This window comes from Papio anubis, chromosome 3, assembly GCF_008728515.1.
Source record: "Papio anubis isolate 15944 chromosome 3, Panubis1.0, whole genome shotgun sequence".
Lineage (NCBI taxonomy): Eukaryota > Metazoa > Chordata > Mammalia > Primates > Cercopithecidae > Papio > Papio anubis.
This window is the reverse complement of record NC_044978.1, coordinates 36,437,062-36,463,194: the sequence shown is the minus strand read 5'-3', so window position 1 is coordinate 36,463,194 and position 26,133 is coordinate 36,437,062. Positions and strand designations below refer to the sequence as shown.

The window sequence follows — 26,133 nt, the reverse complement described above, 5'->3', positions numbered from 1 at the left end:
TGAGCGCCTGTAGTCCCAGCTACTCGGGAGGCTGAGGCAGGAGAATGGCGTAAACCCGGGAGGCGGAGCTTGCAGTGAGCTGAGATCCGGCCACTGCACTCCAGCCTGGGCAACACAGCGAGACTCCGTCTCAAAAAAAAAAAAAAAAAAGATGTGAAGTTGAATAAGACAGGCTTGCCCTTAAACTTTTGGGTTTAATGGGGAGAAAGTTCTTACAAATCATAAGGAACGAATGGTCAGGAGAAGGGAGGATCAGTATGGAGAACATACGATTAGTGGTTGAGGATGGAAGCAGCCAGCCTTCAGCTCCAGAATGGAATGTCTTAATTCTGAGCACTTGTGTTTGTTGGGTGGAGAAGAGGGCATTTTACCATTCTACCATGGCAGCTAGGTCAGTGAAGATGGTCCTATCCATGTTGCCAAACTAAATCTCACATAAATCTTAAATATAGTACAATATTATTTCTGTGGAGCCTTTGAATCTTAATACCTTTTTTCCTCGCACCAGACATTCTAACATAGAATGCTTGACTCCTTTTTACCCAGTGGCACTAGAATATGTTTGGACAGTTGAAGTGGCAGAATTCGTCTGAAGCTTCTAGGTCATTAGAGTCATTGTTGGCTAGAACATTTAGCAATTTATATGACCGTAGTTTTGATTTAGAGGTCAGCCTAACTACTGCCATTTTTTAGAAGGAAAATAAATTAATAGCTAGTTAGCCTACCTGTTCAAGTGTGTGGATTCTAACTACAGGCACACAAGGACTGGATTGCATGGGTGTTTCAAGGTTACCCAGGGGAGACAGAGTCTACAAACAGCTTTCTGGAATTGGAAGGCAATTCTGGTAGGGAAGTTCTTTTTTTTTGAGACTCTGTTGCCCAGGTTGGAGTGCAGTGGCACGATCTTGGCTCACTGCAGCCTCCGCCTCCTGGGTTCAAGCAATCCTCCTGTCTCAGCATCCTGAGTAGTTGGGATTACAAGGTGCCCGCCACCATGCCCAGCCAATTTTTTATATTTTAGCAGAAACAGGGTTTCACCATATGGTCAGGCTAGTTTTGAACTCCTGACCTCAGGTGATCCACCCGCCTTGGCCTCCCACAGTGCTGGGATTACAAGCGTGAGCCACTGTACCCAGCCTGGTAAGTTCCTTATTATAGCATCTATTTTTGCAATCTAATGAAGAAGAAATTGACTGATTGTGACAGAGAATACACACGCATACACATAAAATGTGTCTTCCTTGGTTATCTCAAGAACTTTAGCTAAAGGTAGAATAGTATATGACTTTTGTTAAAAACCTTGATGCCAATAAAAAACTGAGGATAAGTCATAATTTCCATGGGCCCCTTTCTCCCTTTATGTTCTGTCCCTGCTCCAGCCTTCTGAGTTAGCCCTCTGATTTCTTCATGGTGCCCCTACCCAGCGTGCTGCACAGGACAAAGGGCTGTCAATCATTGTGAACACGAAATGTGAGACAGGTCTCAGTCCATTTAGGAAGCTTATTTTGCCAAGGTTAAGGACATACCCATGACACAGCCTCAGGAGTTCCTGATGACATTTGTCCAAGGCGATCAGGGCACAGCTTGGTTTTATACATTTTAGGGAGACATGAGACACCAATATATGTAAGATGTACATTGGTTCAGTCCAGAAAAGCAAGACAAGTCGAAGCAGTGGGGGCTTCCAAGTCATAGGTAGATAAGAGACAAATGGTTGCATACTTTTGAGTCTCTGATTAGCCTCTTACTCGATATACAATTTATGTGTGAGGGTGGGTATAGGAATAGTCACATGCCTTAGTCTGGCTTAGTGAAACAACAGGGCAAAGGAAGCCATCAGATATGCATTTGTCTCACATGAACAGAGGGATGATGACTTTGAGTTCTGTCTGTCCTTTGTCCACAAGGGATTTCCTTGTGTGCAAATGTGTGGGAGGTATGTAGCTTTTTAATGTGTGTAGCTATCTCATTTAGGAATAGCACGAGAGGCAGATTTGCACAACAACACATTTTCCAGCTCAACTTTTCCCTTTGGCTTAGTGATTTGGGGGTGTCAAATTTTATTTTCCTTTCACATTTCCCCCTTTTTCTTTTTAAAATCTTTCAGATAAAGCATTTTAGAAGAAAATTAGTCTCTGGTCTCAGGTTTTATCTAATCTCTCATGGCTAAGATGGCTCATTCCTAGATGGGTAGGTCCCATGTTATTAGGAAAGCTCATTTTTAGCAGGTTGTGAAGCCTCACATCCTACAAAAAGAAAATAGGGGGAGGAAGGGAGAAAATAACAAAAAACAAATGAGGATCTTGGGAAATCAGTATAGGCCATATTATTCTGAAGTCTGTACATTAGTAGGCAGCAGGTATAAAAGTGGTTTATGGATGTAAATAGGTCACTGTTATTTTCTTCTAAAGTTATAGCTTCGGTTTTCATGGCTTTAAGAAAGTACAGCTTAATTTTTAGTGATTTCAAATCAGGAAAAACAGGAACAAAAGGAAAGGAAAGAAAAAATTGAAAACATTATTTTGGAGACTTGTAGCCATTAAAAATTTTAGAATTCAGTCCAAACTGTAGAAAATAATAAAAAGGGAAAAACATTAGGCAAGACTAGAATCTAATAACAGATGTACTACAGTTTATTTTGAAATGTAATTCTTTCTCCAGTCCCATTTTCACTAAAGATACATCAAAGACAAATTCATTTACAAAATAAGTTTTAGTCTTATTATACTTGGCTGGAGTATTTGCATAAAGTCAGCATGGATAATTGTTTGCCATATAGGCTCCTTTTTTTTTTTTTTAATTGGCTTTGCTGGAACTTTATTCCATAAGGAATCTCAGATTCAACTTTAATGCCTTAAGTGCCTGCAAAAATTGTATTAATTGGGTGAATTCCTCACCTTGAGGTCCCAAGAAAACCTGGGGCTCCTGGGCCTGTCTGAAAGTGACATTCTTTACTTACCACAGGGACTGTGTAGAGAGGGTATGAGGCCAGCTTTCCCAAGGGGCTTTTATTGGCCCTATAAGTCAACTTTGATTCCTTAAAGACTGTTTATATCTGAAAGCATGCCATTCCAGTCAAAACCAGTGATTCCAATTGTGTCCTGTTACAAAAGAAAACATTGTTATTGAACTTATGCAAATAAGTCTATTGTCATATGTTAAGAATTCAGCTAGTTTCCAAATTTTGGAGAAATTAGAAGTATGCTCCAAATTTTGTTTATAGGAGTATACTTAATTGTTAAAAGCTATAAAAAGCTCAATAGTTTTCTTGGCTCTGAAAAACAAAGAATCAGCAATGTTTTAAGCAAAAAATCATAAAAGAATTACTTCAGTCTTCTATTAGTTCAGTCCTGCAGTTAACTCCTGTTTGGCTTGATATTCATGAACATTTCAGCTCTCCATGAGAGTCTCGGGAGGTTTTCCTCTATTCTAGTGTTGCAATACCCAAAGTTATCAGAAACCTGCATTCAAAAGCACCTGTCAGAGTCCTATAGCTGATTATAAAACCAACTTTAAAAAAGAATAAAAGTAAAACAACTGTGGATGACAAAAGTCTTAGAACAATCATAGTTAAAGACACAACTGACAAAGAAATTTGGTTACTTCTGTGGCACACAGTGACTTTACATAATAACCATAATTACTACCAATAATATATGCTAAGACATAACAGAATCACAGGAATTTCACACAATTCTGGAATACATACTAATAACACATTTATATAAATATAAACCAAACAAAGTTAAACACTTTCATATTTGACAATACTTCTTGTATGATTTTATTATATCAAATAAGCCAAATGCATCTCTTTTGACTTCAGGGGACTAACATAAAAAATTTAATGAGGACCAAAGTTAGAATTTGATTTTGGAGTTTGTCAAATATAAAAAATTTAAAACACTTGATATCACAAAATAGGATCACAGGTCATTGTAAAATAAGTCATTCATTTAGCCAAAGTGATAAAGATTACAAAAAAAAAGTTAAAACCTTTATTCTTTGAGAGAGGAAACTTAATTTCCCAAACATTAAGACCGAATAAAGACAGCATAAGGCCAATTAAATTTGTTTTTCAAAATTTTGTAAACAACCTATATAATTTTAACCATCTTGACCATAAGAAATAATTTCCACAAGCCTTTTATAACCTTTATACCTTTTATTAAGGAGCAAGCTAATGCACCAAGAAAACCTTGTCAATCTGACACAGAGGCCGATATGCTGGTCTTGCATTAGTGTGCCTTTGACATTAATGGTTAATTTATAGAGAAACTCACCTGACTTTATCTCTCAAAATCAGCCCTTACTCACATGCCTGCCTCTTCTGTGATAGTCTCTGGCCTTGAGGAGTTGAATAGCTTTCATTTCTGGCCCTGTGTCTCATGAATGCAATTTATTTTGATTGGCATCTTCTATTGGGTCTGAAGATGAGGCTTTAACTGCTGTCATTGTTTAAGATTTAGCAGGACTTGGTGTCCTTTTTAGACCAAGGAGTCAAAACCCTGTAACTTAATGGCATAAGGACTTTTAAAGCACATATAGAAAGCTAGACAGATATAAACGTAATAGCCTTAATTAAAAATATTTTTCAATTTTTCTAAGAAAAGCAAAACTTAATGATATCAAAATTATTTTAATAAACATAAAATCTGTTCGTTAGGCCAGTTACCCAAAGGTAAAAGAAAAGACCCTCTACAGTGCATGCGAATGTTGGTTCCTCTGGGGAGTCCATTTAGATAACCTTCAAGTCAAAACTAATGAAAAGAGTACTTGAATTAGTTAGACATAGGAAGTGTTTCCTAATTCATAGTGAAAATTTTCTGATTTGTAAAACAATTTAAAGCCAAGAGCACAGAATATTAGGTTGGAAGGAAGCATTTCCTTTAAGATAAAACATTTTTAGCATCAGGCCACAAAAAACAGTTGGAACCCAAAGAAATAAAACTTATGGGAGCTGAAAATTAGTTGAAGGATAGAGTTATCATTTTAGGCCTTTCAAATGGGGGGAGAAAGCTGAAAACAGAGAGATGCAATAAAAGTTTAAACTTTGGATTAAAAACATTAAAATCTCTTGTAATTTTATTAATTGTAAATCAACACCTTGAGAAAATTTCATTGTTCTACCCAATTCTTTAGTATATAAATGTCTTTTTTTTAAAAAAATCAAAACCCAATCTCTAGAAAGACCATTATAAATAATTTCCCTTAATTATAAACAACTTGATCATATACAAGTTTTTTCCATAAATCTTCTTTTTATGACTTACACAGACCATTCATGACATGCTTGGACTTTCTGGTTTGTCCTGAACATCCTTTTTTCTTAAACAAACAGTCATTTTATTCTAAGGCAGAAATCTACCATATAAAATTATTTCTCATATAAAATTATTTTCCTTTTAACCTTTCTTGCTGAAAATACCTGTTATATTTATAACTTCCTTTACCTTGCTTTTATTTACTGGTTACTTTTACCTTATTTCATAAATAACTTTTAAATAACCTTTGAATTAGACAAAAATTATTTTCCTTTAAATAAGAACACACTTCTTTTTTAAAAACAATATTTTCCTATAATATATTTCTTTTAAAAATTGGAAATGACTCAGACATTTAATGAGTATCCATTATTTAACTTAATATAACTTTAGATTCTAACTTATATGACAAGTTTATTTACAAGGATTTATTCATTACATTTACCTAATTAATTTTTAAATTTTTACCCAGATTACTTATGAAAACTGTGACAGTTATCATTTAATGTTATTTCCCAGTTAATCATTTTTATAGTCTGTGAATTTCAGATTTTCCTAAGTAAGAACCTTACAGTTAGATAAATATTTTCTTCCTTCCTTCCTTCCTTCCTTCCTCCCTCCCTTCCTCCCTCTCTTCCTTCCTTTTTGCCAGTAACTCAGAATTTAGCTGTTTCCATTAACTGAACAATATTAAATGCCTTATTTATCAAATTTTGCACAAGCAAAGATAATTTTCCTTCATGCTGCATTCATAGCTTTATAACCCTCATGCCAAATTTTGACATCTAGCAGAGATAAATATGAAATCATTTTGCCAATAAATTTAAACAATAATGTATGTTGACAATTCTGGAGCCATTTCTAATTTCTAGTTCATGAATGCCTTTAAAATCAGCTTATTTATTAAAGATTTACTTAAATTACATGAACTTGAAATAGCATTTGACTTAAAGTCTCTATTTTTTTCTGATAAGGTATTTGATTGAAAGCAACTTTTTTTCTTTAAGCCAATTAATTACACCTCTTTTATATATTTTTAGCAATGAAACATGTATGATATATAAGTGCATAGATGTATTAGACACGCAGACAGAAGTAGATCTTATAGGTTCATAAGACCTTTTTTTACTTCTATTTTAGACTTCCAATTTCTTGGTAGCCTGTTTTATTACCCTAGGCAGTTGTCAGCTAGATAGCTCTAAATTTGTACATTAAAGGAACTCTTAGGTGAAAAATCAGATAGTTAAATTTACATCTAAAGGTACAGAGAGAAACAGTCTGATGAAAGTCGAGGGAGATTAAAAACAAATGAAAAAATCAAACATAAAATTATAGAAATCTATCATAGGATTATATAAGAAGACCAATTTTATTTAGATAGGTAGTTCTAAACTGGATCTCTGAGCTCTGGACTGAGCCCACACTGAATCCTGGGTCTCCAAAAATAGAATTATTATGAGGCTAAGACCACATGATGCTTTTACGGTATATCCTCCCTTTTTTTTTTTTTTTTTTTTTAACAAAGACATTTCCCTAAGTGTCTAAACCATACTCTTACTTACTTTAAATGCCCAAGCGTAACCTCTGTTATAGTAACTATTTTAGTGAAAAAGAAGAAGAGGGAGAAGAGGGAGGAGAAGAAGGAGAGGAGAAGAAGAAAAAGGAGAGGAGAAGGAGAAGGAGGGGGAGGAGAAGAAGAAGGAGAAGGAAAAGAAGGAGAAGGAGAGGAAGAGGAAGAAGAAAGGAGGAGAAGGAGGAGAAGGAAAAGAAGGAGAGGAAGAGGAAGAAGAAAGAAGAGGAAGGAGAAGGAGGAGGAGAAGGAGGAGGAGAAGGAGGAGGAGAAGGAGGAAGAGAAGGAGAAGGAGAAGGAGGAGGAGAAGGAGGAGAAGAAGAAGAACCAGGTAACATAATACAAAAGCAAGGAGTTTAAGACCTGAGATGAACTTGTCTGTTTACACTCTTGGGATTCCATAAGGAAAAACAGAGGTTTCTCCCCAAAAGACAGTCTGGCACCTTCTCTGTTTTCTTTAAGGAATGCCTGTTAGAAACTGACAGGCTGTTAGAAACTATTTTAGGTTCCTCATGCAGCAGAGGGTGGCAAGAAAAAGGAGAGACAGCAGAAACAAATGAAAACACAGATTCAGTCCACTGAGAAGAAAAAAAACTTGCTAAAAACAAACAAACCAAGGTCCTAGGAGAGAAAAAAACAAAACAAAACATGATGGCCTTTAAAATACAGACACACACACATACAGACACAACACACACAAACACATCTTAGATGTTAGCTTTTAATTAAGCTGACTTTTAACCATTAAGCTCCCTTAAAAAAAATTCTTTTAAATCTCATTACCATATTTTAGCTAGGACACATTGCTGATATTTCAAAAGTAACACGAATACCAAACCAGAAAGGGCTTGATTTAGGAACCAAACCCAGGCTGATGTGATGAAAAAAAAAGGGCATAACCTTAGTTACCAAACTGCAGCATGAGGTGACAGCCATTGCTCTTTTAGTTTGGCTTGGCTAGTGAAAGAAAAAAAAAAAAAAGTGGCCTTGTTATATAACTAAAGCCCTTTAGGTAATCTAAACAAAAAATCTTTCCCTTTTTTTCCTTTTGCTGGCTGTTTTTTTCTTTTTCTCTTTTTTTCTTTTTCAGTTGTGGGAATTTAGCCAATTCAGAGGCCTTGTTCCCCACAATTTGGACTTTCCTTTGGATTTCCTCAAGGCCGATAGAGTTGGTCAAACCCAATGGGAAAAAATAAAATAAAATAAAATAAAAATAAAAACAAACAAGCAACAAGAACAAAACCAGCTAAGCAAATCAAACAGTTGCACAATTTATATGATTACTGAGTACTCTAATGGTAAGGAGAAATTAAGACCAGCTGGTTGTGAATCTTAACTTTAGCTAAGACAGAACCCTGATTCAGCTACTTACCTAAGAATGGGTCTCAGGCTGAAGACTGCTCTCTACCATCCTAGAAGCAGGAAAAATCTCAAATTGTTTTGAAGTCAGCTCAGACTCCACAAAAGAGTTACCTGCCTTCCATTGTCATGGAAGTAGGAAAACTTGCCCTCCTTGTTGGAAGCAAGTGAAACTCCAGAAGAGGGGTTGTACAGCCAAGTAAACTTTAGATCTTGACCAAATTTGGGGAGATCAGGGATTCTCTAAACGGGAGGTTCCCAGGCCTCAGCCAAGTATCTTATTGGTTTGAGTCATAAAGATAGCTCAAGCTGATACCAAGCACCAATAAGAAATTTGTCAAAGGTCAGGGGAACCTCCACTCAGAATCCCTTTGTGGTTGTCAATTGTGAACCCAAAATATCTGAGACAGGTCTCAGTCAACTTAGAAAGTTTATTTGGCCGGGACTCTATAGTGGCGATTGGTTGTTTCATTATGGATGGAGGGGATGATGGTAACCTTATTATCAAAAAGAGGTTCGTGTCTGAGGCAGAACGAGATGAACGGCGCAAAAGGAGGCAAGAAGAATGGGAGAAAGTTTGAAAACCTGAAGATCCAGAAGAATGTCCAGAGGAGGTTTGTGACTCTTGATCTCTATATGAAAGGCTACAGGAACAGAAGGACAGGAAGCAGCAGGAGTATGAGGAACAGTTCAAATTTAAAAACATGGTAAGAGGCTTAGATGAAGATGAGACCAACTTCCTTGATGGGGTTCCTCGATAGCAGCAACTAATAGAAAAGCAACGAAGAGAAGAAGAACTGAAAGAACTGAAGAAATACAGAAATAACCTCAAGAAGGTTGGAATTTCTCAAGAGAACAAGAAGGAAGTGGAAAAGAAACTGACTGTGAAGCCCATAGAAACCAAGAACAAGTTCTCCCAGGCGAAGCTTTTGGCAGGAGCTGTGAAGCATAAGAGCTCAGAGAGTGGCAACAGTGTGAAAAGATTGAAACCGGACCCTGAGCCAGATGACGAGAATCAGGAGTCCTCATCCTGCAAGTCTCTTGGAAACACTTCCCTGAGTGGCCCCTCCATCCACTGCCCCTCTGCTGCAGTCTGTATCGGCATCCTCCCAGGCCTGGGTGCTTACTCTGGGAGCAGCGACTCCGAGTCCAGCTCGGACAGCGAAGGCACCATCAATGCCACCGGAACAATTGTCTCCTCCGTCTTCTGAACCAACACCTTCCTCGAGGCCCCCTAGTTTCTCTGTCCTTACACAGGGAGCTCCTCCCCAAGGGTAGATCAGACCGTTCATGCTGCCTACAGACATTACATCCCTCAAAAAAAAAAAAAAAAAAAAACTCCTTTTCCTGCATCCTGTGCACAACACGACATTTTTAACCAATCCAAAAATTTGCCAGAATCCACCTGTGGCCCAAATCATGTTTGGTTTCTCTTTCTACTCCAGTGTAGATGACCAAACCTGTCCTGCTGCCACTTTCCTCAATGATACTGGGAGGAGGGCAAGGCCCAGCCAAAGTTCCACTAAAAGTGCCCTAGGAGAATAGGCACTGGCCGACTTGCCAAAGGGTTTGGGATTTATTGCTTTCTGGTTTTTTCTTTTCCCCAACAGCACAAAAAAGTAAGGGCAGTTATTGGACAGGTGTTATTTAAACATTCTATTGTAGATAAATGTGTTGTTTGGTTCTACTGCATTGTGGAGCATGCGGGGGAAGAGAACTGACCCAGGTGATGAAATGGAGCCCTTCCCTGGAACTAACCAGTCCTTGATGTTGTGTGACTAAGTAAAGATGATAAACCTCATCTGCCGGGGGTGTCACTTCACACTCGGCATGCATTGTGAAAGCTTCCCGTACCCTTGGTCATTCCCTCTCCCCTCTCTATCCAACCCCATTTATGCAGGAAGGGAGTGCTAACAAGAATGCTTCCATCTCAAACCTTTTCTCTGCCTGGGAAATCATTTTATGTTGGTTTTTGAAATAAAGGATTTAGTTTAAGATTCTAAAGTTTAGAAGAAAAAAAAACTTTCTTTTGCCAAGGTTAAGGACACACCCATGACATAGCCTCAAGAGGTCATGATGACATGACATGTGCCTAGGGTGGTCAGGGCACAGCTTGGTTTTATACATTTTAGGGAGACATGAGACATCAATCAATATATATGTAAGATGTACATTGACTCAGTCCAGAAAACTGGAACAACGAGAAGCACGGAGGGGCTTCCAGGTCATAGGTAGATAAGAGAGAAATGGTTGCATTCTTTTGAGTCTCTGATTAACTTTTTACTGAATACACAACTTACATGTGAGGGGGCGTACAGGAATAGTCACTTATACCTTAGTCTGGCTTAGTGAAACAAAAAGGCAAAGGAAGCACAGATACACATTTGTCTCACATGAGCAGAGGGATGACTTTGAGTTCTGTCTGTCCTTTGTCCACAAGGAATTTTCTTGTGTGCAAACTGTGAGGGAGATATGTCGCTTTTTAATCTTTGTAGCTATCTCATTTAGAAACAGAATGCGAGGCAGGTTTGCTTTTCTCTTTGGCTTAGTGAAATGGGGGTCCCGAGATTTATTATCCTTTCGTACCATCAAGGGACTTCTGTAGACTCTGTACATGAGTAGGGGGATCACCAGAGACCCTCTTTTTATGAGTTCCTGTGCAATGGAGCTGCTGGGGTAGGATTAATTTCTCTGCCTTCTTCCCTTGCCATAGACAATGTTTAACCTGATTATGCTCTGCAGGCAAGTAGCCACCCTTGGATATTAATCTCCTTATCAAATAAGATAAACTGTGAAGAAGGCATGCCGTAAAGAAGGGAATGTGAAGCTAGAAAATATGTTCGAATCTGTCATGGGAAGCATGGAGGGAGACATGAAGATGTGTGGACATCTAGTATTTTCTCTGCTCTCCCTTTTCCATGGTCCTTTAACATTTTCAATTCTCCAGAAAAGAAAAATTGTATCTTGTTTTTGTGAAGCCATTTCCAGCATGAAAACAATTCCATTTGACAGTGTAAACTGTCCTGTGCTTAGCTGTGTGCTTGCCCTGCACTCCCTCCCTGCCCCCAACCGTGTGAAACAGACGCCTGCAGTGACACTGCCCATCAATCACCCCACAGGAAGCAGGGCACAATTCAAAACCCCAAAATGCAGAAACTTGTTCACCTGTGCCTTCCGCACAGTGGTGGGGTAGGAAGCCTAGGGTATTACTTGGAAAATCTGCAACATTTCAAGACAGATTAAGTGTAAACTTATTCTGGCATAGTTTTGAGAAATCACCACCAATTGGACACATTGTAATGTACAGATAATTTTTCTTCTTTTTTACTATCTAATTTACAATTTAATATCTAACATACAAAAGTTGATCAAAGGCACAAAAACACTAGAAAAAAGGTTGAATATTTAATACCAACCCTTCTGAGTTAATTGCCAGATCCTTGTTTTTCAGTAGGAGGCCAGCAAGTTAGGAGTTAAGATGAAAGGAGTCCTAGATTTAACCCCAAAAGACCCCCCTTCAATTTTAGCCAGGTCAGGCCCACAAAGAGATGTAGATGTAAACTGATTATGATGCTAAGTGTTTGACAGGGATCCTCTTTGTGTCCAAGGCCAGTCAAAACTTGAATAATGGTATTTCCAACAAAAAGCTTGCCCCCTTTGCTTTTTAATGGTCCATTTTAATTATTTCTATAAATCTGCTTGAGAAATATTAAGATTCTGATTGTTGTGGACTGGTTTATTATTTGCTACCATACCCAAAGTATTTACCTTCTTATTATAGAAGCTTAGTGCAAAGAACTGTCCAGAGCTAGTTCACTAAACTAAGCACACACTGGATTTCCAAGGGGAACAGAAAGGGCTTTACCAATTGCTAAGTCACCAACATGTCCCTTTGCCCATCTTTCTATGTCCTACAAAGACTTACGTGGGATGTGCACATAGCACTTCCCCAGGGAAACACACACACACACACACTCACACTCTCCAATATTGTTGATTCATTGGGTTTGTTTGGAGACTGCTTAAACTGTGTGTGTTATGGTTTCAAATTACTGTTTGCTCTTCTAACTTCTTAGTAGGGTAAACAATTTGAAAATAGTTTGAACCCATAGCAAAAGAAACTGGCATCTGACAAATTCTTTAACTTAATTCCTCTTATTAAGACTCACATACTTTTTTCTGGTGATAAATAATGGAAAGAAATGAAAGGTTTTGATGTTATATTTTACAGCTATTTCTCTCCTCAAGGTTTGAATGTTATAACAGCCAGACCCTACACAAACAGCAAGCAGTTTTCTAAGCACCGAATCAACTATAAACTAAAAAGAGCTCTAGCTGGAGGTTTTCTGGGTAAAAGCTCGGTGATGTCTACAGTTTTTTTTCCTTAGTCTCCTCTTCCATCTCCAGCCTCCAAAACACACACACACATACACATACACACACACGAAAAACAAAGGGACAATTTGCTCTAAGGAAATACAATATAGATAGGCAGGCATGAGAGTCATCACATTATCTTACTACCTCATTCCTGTATGTTGGGTAAAGGTTGTCTTTAATCTCTCCTACTTTCAAACAAATCAGGCACTACTGTTGACAAAATACCCTTATTTACTTCTGGCAAGGCAAATGTCATTGATGCTACATTAGATACTAACATCACATGTGGAAGCATTTTCTATTTTAAACTTTCAACCCTGTCTTTACAAAAAATACAAAAGTTAGCTGGGCATGGTGGCACGTGGCTATGGTCCCACCTACTTGGGAGGCTGAAGTGGGAGGATCAGTTGAGCCCAGGAGGTTGAGGCTGCAGTGAGCAGTAACCACGCCACTGTACTCCAGCCTGGGTGATGGAGCAAGACCCTGTCTCAAAAAAAAAAAAAAAAAAAAACTTCAAAAATCACTACTTAGCATTCAGAAAAATATTTCTCCCTTTCTCCCTCTTCTCCTTCTTAATGATCAGAGCCTAGTCATAACTTACAGTATTTAAAGGCAACTTTCCATTTAAATTTGTTAGCCTTCAAAAATGAAGTATTGGCTGAGTGGTGGCTCACATCTAAAATCCCAGCACTTTGGGAGGCCAAGGCAGGAGGATTGCTTGAGGCCAGAAGTTACAGAATAGCCTGGGCAACATTGTGAGACCCTGTCTCTATTAAAAAAATAAAAAATAAATTTAAAAATCAGAAATAAAGTATTATTTTTTCAGTTCAAAAGTTGTTTGGGGCCAGACACAGTGGCTCATGCCTGTAACCATGACACTTTGGGAGATGAGGTGGGAGGATGTTTGTGTCACTGTACTCTAGCCTGGGCAACAGAGTGAGACTATTATCTCAAAAAAAAAAGTTATTTGGAAAATTGCCAATAAGGTATTTGATACAAATTTGCATTTTATGGTAACAGTAACAATTCTGCTGATTTTATTTTACACTCGCCACCCTTTGAAGGAAGCAAGGTCAGAGGGTTGGCAAGCCTTTGCATTTGTCTGCAAATCTATTTAACTATAATGTGGACAGAGTTTGTTTGTTTCTGCAGTTTCCAATTTTAAAAGGCAAAAACAGCCAAGAATCTTAATACTGAACAACTGATCTAATCAAATATATATTTTAAGAAAAATAATGATTAAAGATTAAGTAAAGATCTCAGTCTGTATCCTAGAGGGCCCATGAAGTCAGCTCATGTAGGCTTACTCCTTAAGCAAATACTAAAAGTCTGTTTTACATGGATTCTGAAATTTGATTCATTTTGAAGCCTTTGTTTAGTTGTTCCTAATGACAGATTGAAATACAAAATACGTGATGTAGGAGAAACTAAAAGCCTCTGGGCCAAGGAGGCAGAAACCATAAGAATCAAAATAAACTGGGTGTAGGAAATACAGCATTCCGGAAAGGGCAACCCAGGGAGAGCGAAGAGCAAGCTGCAAATGGAATCAGGAAAACACAGCAGTTCTTCTGCAGGGCCTGGTACCAGTGCCTGGTACAGACCCATTTTCTGGGCCACACTGAGTTATCTAACACACTTTCCGGGAGGTCTGGCCTCATTGGAAAACTGAGAGCTGGTCACACTGTCCACTGCTCAAGAGCCCTGCAGTTGCAGCAGTGCCACCTCCAAGCCACGAATGCCAGTGGCTGGGCAGACTTTGGGCACACTGGGCTCCAGGAGCCTTTCCAGCCTTACTCAAAGGCTGGTTGGCACATTTTGGGGATACAGATGGACAATCAGTATATTAGTAGACGAAGAATAAATTGTCTTCTAGACTTGCAGCTTTAGATCCAATCCATCAAGATAAGAACTCTATTTAAGAGTTGTGCCATGCTTCACTGAAGCAGTTTTTGACCATGTCCTATGTACAATTTGAAAAATAAGAGTCAAAATAGGCCAGGCACGGTGGCTTACGTATATTAATCCCAGCACTTTGGGAGGCTGAAGTGGGTGGATCACAAGGTCAGGAGATCGAGATCATTCTGGCCAACATGGTGAAACCCCATCTCTACTAAAAATACAAAAATTAGCCGGGTGTGGTGGTGCACACTTGTAATTCCAGCTACTTGGGAGGCTGAGGCAGGAGAATCGCTTGAACCCGGGAGGTGGAAATTGCAGTGAGCTCAGATCGCTCCACTGCACTCCAGCCTGGCAACAGAGTGAGACTCCATCTCAAAAACAAAAACAAAAACAAGTCAGAATAAGCATGACATATTCAGGGGCAGTACACCCCACTGCTTGAGTGAAATGGGACGCATCCAGTTGTGGAAGATAAACGTAGGATGCTGCCAGATTGTCAGACTGAAGAATGCTGCCTTCTTCCTGGAGGAACACATGGGAATCTGCAGAAGGTTTTGAAGAGGTAGGTAATGTGATGAAATCAGACTTTTAAAAACAGTGAACTGACAGCAGTTTTGGGATGGATTTAGGAAGAAGAGAGAAGCAGAAAGAACACCAAGGCAGTGGATGTAGGTATCCAATTTAACCTCTCTAAGCCGGCAAATCCGAATGCTTATAGGATCATGGTGAGAATCAAGTGTGGTGCCTGATATGTGGCCAACAGCAGATAAATACTGGTTCCCTCTTCCACTACTTAGGGTTACTGCGGTGATGGTGCATGTAAAAAATAAGACAGGTTACTTGCGAAAGAGCAGCAAATTTAGCAAATACTTGGATTTTAAAGAATTTAAGAGAGAAAATGAAGCAAAGGAAAAGCTAAGATTTCAAACAGAAAAACCAGGTCTTAGGTAAAGAGGGGGAGGTGATGGGTGCGGGAGGAGTACTAGTTTTGAGGGAAAGATGAGTTGACTTTTGGATATTTGAATTTGGACCTGAAATTTTACAACGACCATATGGATTCAAGAGTCCCTGACATTGAAGAGAAACCCGGAGATGTACCTTGAAGCTCAAGTTTCCAAGCCCCTCATTTTCCCTGGGCCCTTCCAGGGATACATGTCTAGTATTACATTTGTAAGTTTTTGTTGCTTTCCTTTAAGAAGCTCCTGGAGGAGTTATACAAGCTTCAGGCCCCACGACATCTGGATGGGTTCAATTTGAAATCAGAAGGTATTTTTATGGGATAATGGGAGATCAAGAGTTGGAAGAACCTTGTTACTGTCCTCAAAGGAAGAGAAGGGTCAGCAGAGAAGGCCAGAGAAGCATAGAGAAGGCCTTAGGGTAGGATGCTGCCAAGGAGATCAAAGGGATGAGGGGCTGAGGATGGGTCACCAGACTTGACTTCTCAAAAAGTAATTGTTTTTAGAGCGCATGCTCAATACAGTTGCGGGGATGCCACTGTCATGGGGTTGAGGAGGGAAGAGTAGGCAGGGAGTGTGGAGTCCCCATTTAACAAAGTCGACAGTAAAAGAAAAGAAGATGCCACTCCACTCCTCACTTTCGATCTGCTGTAATTTAACTTGAACCTGAACAGTCAATATTCCTTTGGGATTAATATTAGCTCCCTGAGCATGACATTGTCTTTCTCTTTATTACATTTTCTTATTCCTTAAGATTTTAAGGTTCTCTTAGTTGGATCCATTTCTCTTCATGCTCGGATCAATGGCCAAGAAATGGGCTATTGGCAGGCACAGTTCTGGTTTTTGTTGATGGGTTTGTTTACACTAATAGTTTCTCTTTCTCAATCCAAGGCTTGCATATGAAGGCCAGGAATTCTGTCCTGAGAGTTCAGGGACTGAGGACCAGGGTGGAGGAAGCGAAAGGCGTCAGGCATGAGGCTGGAAAAGTCTTGGTCGATTATCTAGAATCAAAGAGTCAAAGGTAGCGATGACTTCATCCCCGTAGAGGGCGCCTCCCTACCCCGGCAGTGGATTTTCGGTCAGCCGGTTTGCCCGGGATGTTTTCTTTGACTACTTGCTTCTCACTGCTTGGCGGCCCAAGTCACTTTGAAGGAAAAAAAAGAAAAAAAAAAAGTGATGAAATCGATTCCCCTGTTTCTTTCTGTGAGGAGTGTGCCTTTCCCAGACAGCGTGCGTTCATTCGATCAGGCCTGGCAAAAATTTTTGAGGGGTCTTTTTACGCTTTAATACAACCTAAAGGTTCCTGTTATCATTATAGAGAATTAAAAACAAAAACAAAATGAAAACGGTAACAAACTTACAGATTGGCAGGCCCCAGGGAGGAGCTGACCTTTGGGAAGCTCTGGCCCGGCCAGGTTTCAGCTGCAGGGGCTGGGACAGGACAGTTCGCCCAAGTGCTACTAGGTTTCCAGGGAGAAGAAAGTGTTGGGGCAGAGGGTGGTCTGGCGCGTGCTTCGGGGGGCGTGTGCGGGTGTGTGTGTGTGTGTGCGCGCGCGCGTGTATATAAGAGTGTGTGCGCGCCCGTGTGCACAAGAGAGGGTTCCCGGGAGGCTGCCGCAAAGGCTCCTTTGTAAAAGGCACTTGCCGGTTCAGAAGCCAGCTTGGCGCCTCCTCTTGCCCGTTCCCGAGGACACCTGGCTCTTCTGGGCAGCCCAGCTATCTCCATCTCCTGCCGCCCCTACATTTCTCGGTGGCCCCGGGCCTAGCCCCGCGCCAGCCTTCGGGTGCGGGGAGCAGTGTGCCCCGAAGCGTCTCCCCCAGGGCCCCACGCAGGTGAAGGTGAGCGCGTGGCGGTGACGGTGGCGCGCGGAGGGTGGAAGGGGGGGCGAGGGAGGGGCGGAGCAGGAAAGGGCGCGCTGCCCTTCGCGACGGGCCAGGAGCAGCGGGGCCGCAGCTTTGTTACCTGAGGCCGCCGCAGCGCCCCGCCCCGCCCTGCCCCCTCGCGCTCCGGGGCTGCGGGGCCTGCAGTGACCGGGAGGAGACCGCTGCGTCGACACAGCGGCGGGAGGCTGCAGCGGTCTGCGCGCCGGGAGCGGGGGGGCGCTGGCCGCGGGTGAGTGCGGGTCGGGCAGCCGAGGCGGGGGCGACCGCGGCGCGGGACACGGGGAGCTGGAGCCCTGCAGCTCGGGAGGGTCGGGGTCGGGGTGTTGGCCGGGACCCGAGGCTGAGGCGCCGAGAAGCGCGGGCGATGGGTGCCAGGTCTCGGCTTCCTCCGAGCCTCACCGGGAAAGCTGGAAAGGAGGTTCCAGCTGCCTCCACATCCACCCGGGTAACTTAGGCGGTCGCCCTTACCCGGCCTTGGAGGACTGCGATCGGTCCCTGGAGGCGAGGACGCGCCGGTGTGGACCCGCGTCTGGAGAACGAGCTGCATTGCCAGGCTGCCTCGGGTCGCACTTGGGTGGTTGACTATTAGCCGTGGCTAAGAATTTCAGATCAACCGCCCCCTAGTTTATCCCCGCCCGTGGGAGACAGCGGCATCCCGCACAGAATGCGCAGCCGCGGCGCCGCGCTCGGCTCCCTAGCCAGCCGGGGGCCACGCCTGGCCCCTGAGATAGTGGTGTGGCGGTGGCGGGGACCCAGTGCGGTGGTGCGGACCTAGGACTAGGCGCTTCTCGCCCCGACACACTTGCTCCGGCTGCGCGAAGTTCGGGTTACAAGTTGCGCCCAGCGCCTGCAGGAGTGTGGGGAGGGGGAGGAAGCGGGTGGGCTGGGGATCAGCCTCCAGACAAGGGGTGTCCCCAGCTCTTGGAGAGCGGGTTCTGACCGATTTCAAACGCCAGGAGTCTCCCCCGTGTTTCTCTCACCGGCTCGTCCCGGCTCTCTTTTGGCAGAGCCGCAGTGCGACCGTGAGGCTTTTCCCCCGCGCCTGCGACCCGGACGGGGGACGTGGGAAGATGTCGCGGCGGAGGCTCGGGGTGGGGTGGGAGCGCGCGGCCGCCGCAGACCGGGTGTCTGCGAGCCGCAAGACACCCCACTTTCGTTTCAATTACATGGACATCTCCCTTAGCCGTCTCCCACCCCACTTCTGGGCGCAGCGTGCTAAGCCCCCGCAGAGGGGCTGGCGCCCCGGGGGGCGTGGCGTGGGGGGCGTGGGCTCTCCAGCTGGGGCCCCTCGGGGGGTGGGGGCGGGGCCCAGACCCCCTTGCGACGTTGGGGGGGCCGGGAATGGGCGAGCCGGTCCGGCGGCCGACCGAGTTGCTCCAGCCGCCGGACGGAAGAGCGGTCGGCGCTGCGGAAGGCCGAGGGTCGTGCACCGCCGGCGCTGGGCGCCCGCCCTGCAGTCTCCGCCCTGCAGGCCGCGGCCTCTCTCCCCGCCGCAGAGCCGGCGCGGCGCGTGTGGGCGTCGATCTCCGCGCGCACCGGCGCCCCACCCTCGTGCCGCGACGAGCTCCTGCCCGGCGCTGATAAGGACCCGGCTGGGGCTCCGCGCGGCCCGCAGGGCCGCCCACTCGGGTTCAGTTTGCTGCCCCCAGTGCGGATTCCCTGGGTTTCGCGGTCCAGCTGGTGGCTTGTTGGTGAGTGGCTCGGGCGGGGACAGGGGTTCTGGGTTGGGGATGGAAGGAGGCTGCGGACCGCTGGCTAATGCGGAGACCTAGTAAACTCTACTATGTATCCAAACTTGAAAGAAGTGGTGACCCAGGACCCCCCAGTCCGAATTTCCTCCGGACTTAATGGTCGGTTTTCAAACTTCTTGTGTGGACAGAAAGGATCTCCGGGGTTCGGCCGTCTGTGACCCCCTTCTACTGACCCACAGTTGTCTTCCTGGAAGGAGCAGCCAGCGCTTCCTTCCCTCTCTCTAGAGCATCCTTTGGCACGCATGTACTTTTTTTTTTTTTTTTCTTGGTTTTGGGACAGTAAGAGAAACTGAAAATGTACAGTCATACAGGCATTCTTCCTCCGCTCTCCGGTGTTGGTCTCGGACGTCTGTGAATGTTTACATTGTGCTGCAGATTGAAGGCGCTGACTGGGAACGCGTTTTCCTGGGTTCTTTCACTGCTGCCTGGAATACAGGCAGATGGAACACAGACGACGGAACTCACAGAAGAGTTGGACGGTCCGGCTCTGGCCCTACTGTATCGTACCGACTGACATTCTGTGTTTAATAATCAAGAAAAGTTTTGAAAGATAAGTGGTGGTGGAGGAGCCTTTTCCCGAATTAGTGGAGTGAGAGTAAGAATTCCAGTTTAGAATTGTCCATACTTTCCCCATCCTTTTCTTCTCTCCCAAATGCAGTAAAATAGGGCTGTGTGTTTCTCTACCTCTGCTCTTCAAACTCGGCTTGCTCTGCCCCGGTTTGTCATCAGAAGCATGTGGGCCAGCCCTTCCTGCCCCCGCCTCATCTATGGCACATGCCAGGAGTCAAGGGGAAAGGTTTCTGGCAGGTTTTCCTTGATGTTCCTTTTGATTATTGTTGACCAAAGGAGTGAGTGACCAGCTGAGCACTAAGACCCCACTGGTCCTCGTCCAAGAAAGTCCTGAGCTCCAAACTGACGTCCGGGAACATGCTGTCCCCTTAAATACACTGTGAGATGAAACCTACATACTCTTTTTTCTTGACTCCTTTCAAGAGACTAGAACTTCTTTTTTTGGTTATTGTTTTGTTGTTGAGACGAGTCTGGCTCTGGAGTGCTGTGAACTTCTTTTTTTGGTTATTGTTGTTTTGCTGTTGAGACGGAGTCCGGCTCTGGAGTGCTGTGGCGCGATCTCGGCTCACTGCAACCTCCGACTCCCTTATTCAAGCGATTGTCCTGCCTCAGCCTCCCAAGTAGCTGGGACTACAGGCGCGCGCCACCACGCCCAGCTACTGTGTGTGTATATGTGTGTGTGTGTGTGTGTGTGTGTGTTTTAGTAGAGACGGGTTTCATCATGTTGGACAGGATGGTCTTGATCTCCTCATCTCCTGATTTGCCCACCTCGGTCTCCCAAAGTGCTGGGATTACAGGCGTGAACCACCACGCCCGGCCGAGACTAGAACTTCTAGGGATGTTTCTGACACCAAGGAAAAAGTACAGCGGGCTGTTTAGGCAAGAGAGCTTAGGAGGGGGCCGGGGGCGGCTTTGAAGACCCTTAATGAACGTTCTAAGATTTTTTGCCCACCAATTAACTAGAAGTTAAGTACATGATCACAGCATTGCTTTATTGAAATTTCACATACTTAAAAGATGCTCAACTGAGCTACAGCCTCTTTGGGAGAGTCCATCACTCAAACACAACTCTGATGGGTCATAAGTAGCACTTAGGGGACTTGAAGAGACATTCCCATCTTCAGAACCCAGCCATGACAGCTCTGCATTTTACTCAGAGCTGGGCACTTGTCAGCCTTAGCAGCTATCCTCATCCTGTTGCTGAGGACTCCAACCTGTAGCTGAGATCTTACATACAGGCCTGTCTCTGTCTTCCCCAGGGGCAGATTGATGGGACTACTTAGCATTTTCCAGACAGAGTGGGGGCTAATCCCATTGTCCCTACTGGCAATTGTCAGCTGTGAGAAACAGGCAGTCAGTGTGGTCTGTTAGGGCTGCGGCATCACCTGCGTTCTCCTAGTGTACCTGGAGAGTGTGTGTTTGCATCTCTACTGTGGGCAGTACTGCAGCAAATCCAGCATTCTTTTGTATATTCTCTATTTTAATTTCCATGTGGCTGTGGAAAGGGTTAGAATTCTGTCTGTACTCTGCTTTTCCTGCCACCTCTTTCACATTGGACATCCTGGCCCAGGGGGAAACCCTATTGGAGTAAGGGTAGTAAAAGCATTAGCGTCTTGGCTAATCATTGCTGGCGAACCTATTCATTAGAAGCTGTTGCTGTTGCGGGGCTAGGATCCTTGTGTGTTACCCTGGGAAAAAATTAATCAGACAGCATACCAGGGACAGTGTTGTACATTTTCTTTTGTTTCCTTTAACTTAAAAATAACATTCTTTTACATGGGGCATTGGTTAGAATCATCCCAATACAGAGCTAACAAGTGTCACTTTTTACTTTGACAATTGTTTATCTGACACTTCCTCTGTGCAAAGCACAGTACTAAAACGTGCACCTTTCTGGCTTTGTTGTTAGGAAACAGTGAGGTTGCTTAACCTTGGAGTATATAGTCTTCCTTAGTCTTTGTCAATATCTCTGTATTTGCCTTGTGAGGTTTAGTGGCACATCTGTACATAGGCAGCACTGAATGAGTTATTGCTTTCTAGATTGGAGACTTTTTGAGCTTATCACCATTCTTAAGAGGGATAATCTATAAATAAGTCAGCATATCTGGAATTGGAGGTAAATTGGAGGATTAACCACTCTTCTATACATGAGATGTTTTATGTACCGAAGTATTTTTAAATATGTAAGGATAAACTGCCAAAATTGCCTGCACAGTCTTGAAAAAGAAGAGTTCAAATATAACTATAAACTGTAATTGACAATGAGTCATTTGCTTTAAGGGTGCCAACTATGAAAACAGCCTAGTTATGCCCCTAATGATAATTATGAAAACTCCTTCTAGAAGCCAGTGCATCTCAAGTGAGCTGTATGTCAGCTTGAAAAAATATTTTCTATTTTACTTATTTAAAAACTATTCAGTGGTGATGGCTGTGCAACACTGTGAATGTACGTAATGCCACTAAATTGCACACTTAAAAATGGTTAAAATGATTTTTTAAAGTATCCAATTAATAGCTGGAAATGCCGTTTTCCTCCCATATAGAGGCAGTTTTCAGAACTCCAATATTCAAATGTTTCATTAAAATATTTGCTTTTGAAATATGGAGACAATTTAATAGATGATCAGCAAGAATTGAGAAAGGACAGATCTCACAAACTTCGATAGCAAAGAATGGAAATATTACAAGTTTGTTCCTAGCAGCCAGGGGTAACTTGGCATTTTATCTATAAACCCAATACATATGTTAAAGCAAATGTAATACCTGTGAAAATAAAGGGAAGTAATATGCACATATGAGAACAGCTTGTTATTGTTATAAATAATAGCTAACTGTGTACCAGGCATCTTGGTAAGGACCATACATGTGTTAGCTCTTTATTTTTATACAAACCAATGGAACAAGTATTTCCTCATATTGTAGATGAGATGCTGAAATGTAGGTGACGTTACTGACCTCATCTCACGTTGCACATCTTGAAAGCAGCAGAACTTTCTGAGAAAAAGCAGTCTATTCCTAGAATCTCCACTCTTATTCCCAAGGCAGCCCTGTCTTTTGGATATGGTTCTATGTAAATCATTTTGTAATATTTGAATCTGTGAGATCAGATTGTTTACTTCTGTGTAGTCCAAAATTATTTGATTAAGTTATGTTTGTAAGTATGGGCTTGACAGTGGTGCTGTAAAAAGATAATTACATCCCGAAGTGCAGTGTAAAAAGCCATTGTGTATGGCCCTTTGTGATCTGCAGGAAATAGTCCCCTTTCCACACTCCCACCTAGTTGGGGTGCTCACTCAATAGCCTGCATGGGCCTTTTCTGCACTCCCACTTACCTGTTCTCATATCTGAAGAAATTTAGTTGTTTTGACCTCTCACATCAGATCGGTAACAGCCCAGCATCAAAAACAAACATTTGAAATTCCATAAAAATGCAACCCACTAAAGTAAGTTGGTGACTGTGTATAAGAGACATGGGGTAGATGTGACATGGGCAGCATGTCTTTGGGCATATCTCTTCTTTGCTAAAAGTGTCAGAAGCAGAAGAGGTAGGTGATGGTTTCCAAAGAGTGGCTTAACTAGAATCCAAGATGATAGAGGTCATTTAATGTGTTCTCCTAATTTTACAAATGAGAAAATGGAAGTCTAGTGAGGCGAAGTGACTTGTCTAAAACTGTAAGCAGTAAAGCTTGATTTAGGGCTGGAATCTCATTTTTCATATCTGCTGTTCTTTTCTCTGTCTGAGGGAAAGCCACATCACCAGGTAGAGCAGAAATATGGTGGCCCTGATTCCAGGGAAATGAGCTAGGCCATTATTATATTATCTCCAAATGCCCTGGCTTATCCGTCCAAGGTGCAAGATGCCTTTTTTGACCCATGATTGGTAGGAGACATGTCCAGACTGGAAAAAGGTACGGTCACTAATGCCTAATGCTTCAGCAATTTGGGCAGTTTCCCTAGGGGTTGGGCAACCATTGTCCAAAGAGAACAAACTAGTTAGTAAACAAGTAGTTTATTCATAAAGTGAGCAATACTTGCTGAGCCTATAGCAGGCTCTCAATATGTATGTGCTTTGTTGATTAATGTAAGGTTTCCAACTGGATTTGTTGCAATATTTTTGGCAGAATTTCCAGGTAGTAAAATTTGATTCACATTTAGAAAAGCATCGGTTCCTTGTAATGCAACTTGGGATGTGTTGCCCCTCATTGATTTTCATATCTAACTCATGTGAGAGGATTGATCTAGCCTCTGAAGGGAGATGCTGATGTGAAACTGTTTGTCTGTAACTAATTTTATATTCGTTTTATCTTGGTAGGTTTGAAAGAGGACAGTTGCCCTTTATTCTGGCGGCAGATAGCAGGTGAAAAAGTGCTACACAGGTTTGATGTTTGTGTCGTCTTCTCCAAGGCCAAGAAATTATCTCCACAGGAGGCGACAGTACTATGCATGTTATGAATTGTGTCTCCTTGGCCAGTGATAAAGAAAATGGGAATATTGCCACAGCACCTGGATTCATGATTGGGCAGACACCGCCTCCAGTACCTCCTCCACCTCCTCCTCCACCCCCTCCATCTCCACCATGTTCATGTTCAAGGGAAGAGTGTCCTTCCTCCCCTCCTCCACCCCCACCACCTCCACTTCCTGGGGAGCCTCCCATCCCACCTCCCCCACCAGGCCCACCCCCAACTACTCATATGAACGGCTACAGCCACCTTGGTAAGAAAAAGCGGATGAGAAGCTTTTTTTGGAAAACTATTCCGGAGGAGCAAGTTCGGGGCAAAACCAACATCTGGACCTTGGCAGCCAGGCAGGAGCATCACTACCAAATTGATACAAAGACCATTGAGGAGCTCTTTGGGCAGCAGGAAGACACCACCAAGTCTTCCCTTCCTAGGAGAGGAAGAACTTCAAATTCATCCTTCAGAGAAGCTCGAGAAGAGGTAAGAATGCAAGGTGGAGGGCTAATCCTCCACATACTGCATTGTTTTGTGTTTTGGGATGTGTGTACATTTGAAACAATTGCTAGACATCCCTAAGAAATGAGATAATAGAAGCAAATGTGCCTTGGAAATGATAGGCAGAGTCTTTACGATGAGCTTGAACTGAGTATTGAGAAAGTGTAAGAAGTGTGCGTGCTGTATCCTCCCAGACGCCCTGGTGGATTATGACCTCATGCAGAAAACATGCTATTTGGGATCACTGCCCCTATCTCTAGCACATCTGCTGAAGGTTCCCCTATTGGAGAATTCTGCTGAAGTCCAGGATCATTAGTCTCTGTTGAAACAAAAACTGAGTTTCTAAAATTGGTTATCTGGAATGAACTGGAGCTGACTGGGGCAGACTACCTTTTGTTAAATAACACCATCAGCTGACGTCCATCCTTAGGATTTTACCCTTATTTTCTCCTCTAGTTTGTATATAACAAGTGTTTCGAGATGGCCTTCATTCCTCAGATCTCTGAACTAGATTATGGCTGTTGGGGAACAGAGGCTTCCAAAGAGACAAAGCATAAAGCTGTTTTCAGAGAGATTGTATAGGAAGGATGTTTCTAGTTAACACTAAATGTGTTACTTTGAGAAAAAATAAAGCTATTAAGTTTCAGGAAGTTAACTGAAAGCATGACCCCAGAGCTGCAGATCACCATATATTACAGAAACTGCATCAAAAATTACATTTGTAAACACTGTCAATTTAGAAACTTGAAGAAACCTCTACCTGCTAGAAAAGATAAATATAAATAAAAATAAAAGGAAAGAATGCTGCCCCTCCCCCCCACAAAGCACAACAACAAAACAGAGAAAGACAACAGAAATTCATCATTTAAAAATATGTCGTAAAGGAGCAGAGAAAACAGGTCAGAGATGGAGCTGATTAGATAAGAGAATGGGCAGGGCCCTGGGATGGAGTAGGAGCTCCATGCATTATTGAATTCTTGAGCCAACAGTATTGACCTCTTTTCTCTTTCTGGCTCAGGAACATGTTAACTCCTTCTCTCCACTAATTCACTGGGGGGCCCTTAAAGCTGATTGTGTGATCTCCTGTTGAAATAGCGAAGAGTCTATTTTTTATGAAATGCAGGACACACTGGGGTTATATGTAAACTGTGGCATAAATCTGAGAAGGAAATCTTCATGAGAACCCTTAGTGCCATCAGTGCTGAACACAGGCTTGCCTGTCTCTTCCTTTTATGCAAAGTCCTTTTATTTGCTGGAGTATCCTTTCAATATTGGAAGGAGCAAGAAGTCATTTCCTTAGTACCCTGGCCTTTGCCCCAGCTCCCAACAGAGGTTCTTTATTGTACAGTAGGTCATTTCTCACTATTGTCTCCCAGCTCTCTTTACTGAAATTCAAGAATACTGAAGTAACTATTGGGTGGGCCTACATGGAAACGAGGCCTGTGTCTCACCAAAGCGCCTGCAACAGAAGAGGGCTAGCTCACCGTGTCCGGGGAGGCAGCTGTCAGGCTGGAGTAGGTGGCATTGTTTGTGAATTGGGAAAATTTC

At 42.9% G+C, this 26,133-nt stretch overlaps 1 protein-coding gene, 1 long non-coding RNA gene and 1 pseudogene across 4 annotated transcripts in view; 2 read left to right on the top strand and 1 right to left on the bottom strand.

Annotated features, from left to right (window-relative positions):
* The first annotated feature begins 7,515 nt into the window (after nucleotides 1-7,515).
* On the top strand, nucleotides 7,516-9,446 carry LOC101010831 (annotated as a pseudogene).
* Nucleotides 9,447-15,639: 6,193 nt separating this feature from the next.
* On the bottom strand, nucleotides 15,640-18,381 carry LOC101011186. The gene is made up of 2 exons (XR_160879.5): nucleotides 17,781-18,381; nucleotides 15,640-16,572 (listed from the first exon to the last, which is right to left on the bottom strand). It is a non-coding gene; the product is annotated as an uncharacterized LOC101011186 (long non-coding RNA).
* The window catches only part of FHDC1 (FH2 domain containing 1), a 41,164-nt gene continuing 32,060 nt past the window's right edge, over nucleotides 17,030-26,133 (top strand). Inside the window, exons 1-2 of one of the 3 annotated variants that reach the window (XM_021938869.2) lie at nucleotides 17,030-17,267; nucleotides 23,946-24,570. In XM_021938869.2, the coding sequence (XP_021794561.2) occupies nucleotides 24,073-24,570 (498 nt within the window). In that variant the 5' untranslated portion in view covers nucleotides 17,030-17,267; nucleotides 23,946-24,072. Of the gene's footprint in view, nucleotides 17,268-17,460; nucleotides 17,542-18,894; nucleotides 19,004-23,945; nucleotides 24,571-26,133 lie in introns of those variants that run through there. The other 2 variants (XM_003899274.5, XM_021938868.2) reach the window with 2 other exon arrangements.